The 7130-nt window shown below is 61.5% G+C and overlaps 1 protein-coding gene across 1 annotated transcript; it reads right to left on the bottom strand.

The window, feature by feature from the left end:
* Positions 1 to 3356: 3356 nt before the first annotated feature.
* On the bottom strand, positions 3357 to 4889 carry MNEG_4792 (hypothetical protein; the record flags this gene model as incomplete). Its single annotated transcript, XM_014046735.1, has 4 exons — positions 3357 to 3565; positions 3880 to 4054; positions 4430 to 4574; positions 4831 to 4889. 4 exons carry the CDS (start codon positions 4887 to 4889, stop codon positions 3357 to 3359), a joined length of 588 nt encoding a protein of 195 aa, XP_013902189.1.
* Positions 4890 to 7130: the final 2241 nt, after the last annotated feature.

Below are 7130 nucleotides of genomic sequence, written 5' to 3'. Positions count from 1 at the left end.
GGTTGGTGGGTGGTTGGGGGTGGGGATCGCTGGCCATGGAATCTACCTTGGATCTGGCGCGCTCCGATGCTCAGATTGTTGCGGTGTGGCCAGGGTGCCCGCCTGCCTGCCCGCCTGCCTGGGTGTAACCAGCCGGCAGCCGCGCAGCCCTTGAGCGACATGCGCTCGGGCTGCTCGCGCCGCTTCCAACGCATTACTCACGGATATCGATGCCGGCGGTTGGGGTGACGCCGTTGGGAAACTGGTGCTTGGTCACCAGGATGTGCAGTGTAATATTACCAAATACTTCCTGGCCATGAGGCAGGCAAGCGCCAACACTCAGCCGCGTGGCTTGCTTGTTGATGTCCTGACCGGGCCTGTGAAACAAAAGGAATAGTGGGGGCCAGCCGCGCAGTTTGGGGGAGTGGGGAGGAAGTGAGTGGCGGTCCAGCCACTGGGACGGGCTGGGGCGCACTCAGGGCACCTTGGCCGCCCCGGCTGGTTATGCGCCAATGCGTGTTGGGCCAGCTAGCGGACCAGCAGCCTCTCAAAACCCTCTAGTAAAGGCTGCAGCGCCTGTGCGCGCTAGATCACCAGTATCATGGTGCATGTAACATGCAGCACCGAGGGCAAGGCCCCGCCCCAACTTCGTCCAGTTGCCCCAGCTGCTGGCTGCACGCACCTTGTGAACCAAGCCTGGCCTTCCAGATAGACCCGCTTTTGCTGCCACCCGGTGCAGTTTGACGGGGAGGTGAGCACTTGGCTGGTGCTTGGCGCAGCGGAGGCAAGCAGGCGGCGCCTGGGCGCGGACAAGGGCGCCAGGGCGCCAGTGCCTGCACCCCCACTGACCGCCTGCACCCGGCTAGCTGCACAGCACATGCCAGCCGCACATAGTACCAACAACGCGCACAAGGCGCGTCGGGCTGCCATAGCCTGAGCGGCCACAGCCGAGTGACCGCGCGAATCAATAGTCTCAGTGATCACGGTCAGAAGCCAAGGCTACAGAAGCGATTGATCAGAACATGATGAAAAAATGTGTCGGCCACGAGAGCATGAACGAACGCAACCAATCGCGGAGCGGGTATGTGGCCGGCGCGTGGCCATGGCCACCTTGCTCGCGAGCCCAAACCGAATTTATTTTCCTTCCCCCTACGAGATCCATCACAAAGGCATGAAAGATAACAAGTCAGTGAATGCAGAAGACAGGCGGCCCTGCCGTGGGTGGACGACCTGCTGGGCCCGCTGGGGAGGACCTGCGATGCACACCAGCACCCCTGAGGTCACGGCCCAGATTCATTGGCACGGGGAGTGACTACGCAGTGACCACCTACCCCAACTTGGGCCCCGTGGTGCTTTATTAAACCTTTTGTGGCAAGTTGACCGCTGCCATGGTGCCTTCACAAAGCGTGCAGCTGCCCTGCCCTAGCCACCTGGCCCCTGACCTTGTCCTTGCCCTTGCCCCTGCCCGTCCCTGTCCCTGCCCCTACCCCTGCCCTCCCTCCCACCACCCACCCATGCACACACACTGTCAGCGATTGCTGCAGCGGTAAATGGCGCTGTCAAGCCTGAGGCCCTCGCCTGCAGGCCCCCTCAAACCTACCGCAGATCCACGCTGCATTAGAAGCCACGCGAGGCAGCTGCTAGCAGCTGAGAAATCAGTCGGGCCCTCCACTGGTGGCAGCAGGGGCAGCAGACCATTTTTTTCTCGCGAATTTCCAGTCACGGCCTCCAAGAGATTTGCAGCAGCACTGTGCCCCTGCCCTGTAGCCCAGCAAGCAGCGACCCCAGGTTGACCTGCGTCCACTGCCACCTCCAGGCCTCTGAGTATTGTAACTGGCTGCCCCGCCGCAAGCCAAAAGGGCTCAGGCCTCCTGGGATTTCGTGGCATTATGTCGCGCAGCGTGTGGTGTGAGGCCCCTCAACGAGGTGTGCGTTAGTGGGTAAGAAGGGCTGGAGCTGGAAGCTGACCAAAACACACCGAGCGCTGAAGAGCCCAAGAAAGCAACAACTAAAGGTGATGAATGGCAGCTGTGGGGACAACGACTGGCAGACCGAACTTGCCAAGCAGCACTACAGATTTGTTGCTCTACAGTTGGGGCTGCAGCCGGGCCAAGCTCTTCGTGCAAAGCTTGGCTGCAGCGGCGCTGCAGCCGTGGTTTTGGAAATAGGCAGCTTTCACCAGTTGTGCATTTTCAGCAGTCTGCGACATCGCATCAAGCAGAATAGGGGATGGATTGTTCTCCTGAGGGTACGCCAGCAGATTGATGCTTGCTGGCTGACACGACAATGTGATGAACTTGCCCCCTTGCCTTGGAAGTTCAGCCGTAGCTGGCGGAATGACCCCTTATGATACGTCTCACTATTGCTGCCATGAGTAACTTATCTATCGATCAATTGCTGCCCTGTCTGCTCAACTGGAAGTGAATCAGTGTCTCATTTCCTATTGGACTGCCCCAAGTACGAATCAGTGCGTGGAGAGCTGTGGCGGCGCCTTATGTGTATGCTTGCTGGCAGATACGTTGGAAGGTTAGGACTGAGGAGGTCCGCTCTGATGAGCGCGGGGCCGATGGCAGTGGTGCTCTGGCATGAGTAACTTATCTATCTATTGACCGCTGTTCAACGGGCTGGCGCGCACACTGCCAGTGGGTGTGGCGGCCGGACGTGCTGCCGAGACTGCATGCGCGGGTCGCCCAACAGTCAGCCCCTGCACGGCACGTGCGGGGCCGGCCGTTGCATGCGCTGCAGTGTGCTAGCAACAGCCGCAATGCCCCAACGCTGAGCCCCCAAAACCTGGCCACACGTCCACATTGAGCTTCAGCTTGACAACGTTGCATCCAAGCAGGGGGATGCACCTGCAGAAGAACACAGGAAAACTGGGATGTCAGGCAAGTATACCAATGTGCAGAAGCTGCCGAGTAGGGTGCCTGCACAATAGGCGTCTCGACAGAAAGCGACGCCCCATCGCAGGGGCTGCCGGCTGTTTTGTACACAAAACTGCGCGGGGATTCGGAGAGGGGCGCTGTGCTCTGGCCCTGCGCCCGCGGCATGGCATTGGGTTGCCAGTGTGTCGCTTCCGCTGGCTCCCTCAGTGGGGCGACCTGCTTCGATCTGGAGCGCGGCTCAAGGGCAGATGGCCTGCACTCTGTCAAGCGCTCATGCCCCTGAGCACAGGGGAAGGGGCTGCACCACACCAACACGGGGGGTGGGGCACAAAAAAGCCGGCACGAAAAAAAGAAAAGCACTTGCTCCTGCAGCAAACAACAGTTGCATGAGGGTGCGCCGCACGACGCAACCTCAGCCAAGCAGAGGGAATGGCAGGGGGCCGGCGCAGCCAACCGCCGCAGCGCCACTGTGCTCTCGCGCTGGCTTCAGGTTCCCTAGCCGGCAACAAACTCAACCGTTGTCAGGACGCCGTCCACGTCCCGCGCGGCCGGGAGCTGCCCGGACGCGTCGGCGTTGTCAAATACATACACAGTGCCCTCAAGGTGGATCCTGGGCGGCGCCTGGCCGTCTGGCGCAAGCAGCTGAAGCGCCTCACCAAGCACCCTGGCGCGCAAGGCCACCTGCTTGCGGCCCTCGCGCAGCCCTGGTGGGGAAAGGCGCCGGGGAAAGGTGCGGCAGGGAGTGTGGGACGGGCAGTCAGGGGTGGGGAGCAGCAGGCACCCTTGCGGCGCTGCAGGGGCGCAGCCGCAAGGAGAGATAGGAGCGCAAGCCAGGCAGGCCGGCAGGCAGGCAGGCAGGCAGGCAGGCAGGTAGGCAGGCAGGCAGGCAGGCAGGCAGGCAGGCTAGTCAGGCGGGAAGCTCAGGCGACAGCCGTAGGATTGCGCACGCGCAGGTACCAGGCACGTTCGAGCAAACGAGAGGGGTCGAGGACGCCCATGCGCCTATGGCGTCGCCCACCTGCCAGGCTGCTCTTCACCTCCGCGGTCCGAATTGTGACCCCGTGCTCGTCGACGGAGACGACCGGCGCGGCATCAAACTCCACGCACTCCGTGAGCTCGTCGACTGCCCGCGCCACCAGCAGCGGCACGCCCAGGCCGCCGGACGCCATCAGGTCCTGCGGTGCAGTGCCGCCCTGCATCGCGTCCAGGTACTTGAAGCAGCGCCTCAGCGGCTCCGATCACCAACCCTGCGGCGCGCCGGCCTCAGGCCCGTCCTCCTGGCTGCTGCTGGCGCCCGAGTCGTCGCTGCGTGCTCCTGCAGCGCTGATCAAGGCGTCTTGTAGGGGTCCCAGGGCCTGGTGTGGGTGGGGGACAGTGGGGCCGGCCGCAGTCGCGTCGACGCCCTCAGCAGCTGGCACCCCGAGTCGACCGCGCGCAAGGCTCTCCAGTGCCAGCCGCATTCAAGTGCGTCTCGGTCAAGTGCAAGCCACGCCTGCTTGTTGTGCATTACGACCCCGCCCGCCCAGCCCCACACCCCAAGTGCCACGGGCGATCGCCTGGCCCCCCACCTGCCGGATCCCCATCACCGAGGCCCCCTCTTGCAGAGCCTGCCGCAGCCTCTGGATGGCGATGGCCACCTGGGGGTCCTTTGCTGCGCCCGTCGTCTCCAGCTGCTGCGCCAGCAGGAGCAGGTAGTGGCCAAACTCCTGCAGGCTGCGCGCGGCAGCCGCGGGGCATGCAGCAAGCGCGGGGTCGGCAAGATGCATGCGCGCCGCACGTACGCCGCACGTCCAGCGTACTTCGGCAGGGCGCCTGCGGGCCCCGCCGCTCTTCGCGCATGCGTCGGGCCGGTTGTGCCGCGGGCCGCCCCTGCCCCTGACGGGCGCGCTGGCATTTGAGGGCTGCGATGCCGCTGCGCTGGGCGTGCGCGCCGCCTCGCGCGAGCCGAAAACAGCGACAGGCAGCTCACCTGGCGAGCCGCTCCGCCAAGTGGCGCACGTCAAGGTGAGGGCCGGCCTTTTCAAGCATCGCCGCGCAGGAGGCCAGGTCCCTGGCAACGACCCGCGGGCGCCCGAGCGCCTTCCTAACATCGGACTCTACAAGCCGGCCAACTACTCTCCCCAGCGCTGCCTGCTGCTTCTGCAGCTGTGCCAGCTGCTTCGTCTGCTGCTCCAGTCGCTGCTCCAGTCGCTGCTGCCCCTCGTCTATCCGCTGCTCCAGTCGCTGCTGCCCTGCTGATAGTGAATCTATCCGCTGCTCCAGTCCCTGCTGCAACTTGGCTAATAAATTTATGACTTTGTCCAGAGCCTGTGCCTGCTGGCTGTTCTCGTCCCGCGACGGCGGGGCGCTGGAGTCATCCGCGCGGGCCTCGCAGCATCGACGCACCGGCCACCGCCCACTCCAAGGCACGCCCCGCAGCTGGCGGGGCTGGAGGGCTCGGCAGCGCAGCTGTGCCTCCATGATGCGCGCATGGAAGCCTCTAGGTGATAACATACCGTACATGACCTGCTTTCGGACGGCGGGGGGGGGCTGAGAGTTAGCGCTGGCGGGGAGGGGATGAACGAGGAACGGCAACTTGGGCGGCTAGCTTTCGCAGCGCGGGCTTGTGACTGGCAGAGCTTAGGGGTCTGCGTGGAGCGGCTTGTAAGTGCAGCCAGAAACAGCTTGCAAGCCACCTCAGATCGCATCGCGTAATGTGGACCCCGGACGCCCGAAGCTCCCCGCCGTTAAGATAGACGCGCCGTGCTTTCTAACCTGCAGGAGTCTTGGGCCCTGGCGGAGGATGACGAGTGAGTGTTTGCGCGCGCTCTGCGTCAGCGCGCGCCAGCTGTAGCTCGCTGTCACTGCGCATGCAAGAGGTTCGCAGGTGTATCAAATGGCAGGCCACCAGCAAGCTGTACCTAGTCAGACCTCACCAGCCTGTTTCCCATAAGCAAAATCCCTCGGGAATCCTCGGAAACTTTGGGCCCCGAGGGAAATTTGCGTCTCCCAAACACCGGGATTCCTTCGGGGGATTTCCGGGACCTCTACCGGTAGGGGTCCCCCGGGATTCTGGGGCGTCGGGGGCTTTTTAATTTGTTATCACTGCATACACGTTGTCGTTCTTCCCCGCAGGCAGCACACATGATTGCACAATTCAAGCAAAGCCGTATGGGATTGGGCGCGGGTCCAACGGTGTCCGTCTAGCAAGCTGCGTCAGCTGGCCAGCCCAAGAGTATGCTGAAGTATTGTGCGTATTTAAGATGAATGAGTGCTACGCCGCAGTATATACACACGCAAATAATGCACCAATACACCCGTTGTTGTCCACGTGGCGGCCATGTCAGCATGGGAGCCCCGGAGGATCCCTGGATGGGAATCGCAAAAAAAATTCACAAAATGCGTACTTGCTGAAGGATACCCGGGGGATGGATTGCAAGTCCCCGAGGGATTCTATGAGAAACAGGCTGCACTTCACCTCCGCATGAACGCAACTTGCTTGTGCGACTTCATGGCTGCAGCATTGTGTTGGTAGGTACTTGCATTGCAGCAGGCGCACATCTTGTGCTGCCTTCGTCGTAAAGAGCCCTCTGTCCTGACCCGCAGTTGCATCGCTGTTTTATTCTTTGTGAGCCCTATTTGATCACAAAATTTAAATTTACTCTGCCAGCCCAGGTAAGAACACCTTGCGCCCGGCAAGTCGCAATGCGCAGCCAGTAGCCAAAACCCAAGGTTCCCCCCCTTCTCAAGGGGAAGTGGCTTGCATTGCTGCTTACGAACTTCTTCCACGCTGTGAAAGTGGCAGGTTTCACTTTGGGAGGGCGGTGCACGTGTGTAAAAGCGTTCTGGGATGTTTGCTTTGCAATCCCCAATATGTGCAGGGCAAAGGGGTCCGCGAGCAAGTGCAAACTGAGGGGGTCCCTGACATTTGTTTGGGTGAGGCAGCTCAACCAAATCAGGGTAAGCTAGCTTTTCTGACCCTCTTGCTTGTTGACGCATTTGCAATTGTGCTATGCGTGCTCCTGTGAACTGTGGAAAAAGAAGAGTCAGACGGGGCGTGTGTGCCTGCGTGACGGACACATTGCGGTGGTAGGCAGTGGTAGGCATGCAGGACTTTCCATTCTCAGGATTTTCGCACTTGAACTAGGGACTGGCATTCGTCCCCTTTGGCCTCGTCAACGTTTGTGCAATGGAGAACCGTTTCAACAGAACTTGTGGCAAAACATGCATGTACAGTATAGATAAACTCCGTCATAACATGCATGCAGTGACGAGAGATCGATTACCGTG

This window comes from Monoraphidium neglectum, assembly GCF_000611645.1.
Source record: "Monoraphidium neglectum strain SAG 48.87 unplaced genomic scaffold scaffold00682, whole genome shotgun sequence".
In the NCBI taxonomy this organism is placed as follows: Eukaryota; Viridiplantae; Chlorophyta; class Chlorophyceae; order Sphaeropleales; family Selenastraceae; genus Monoraphidium; species Monoraphidium neglectum.
Note: the sequence above shows the minus strand (reverse complement) of the source record. Positions and strands in the feature narration are given on the sequence as shown.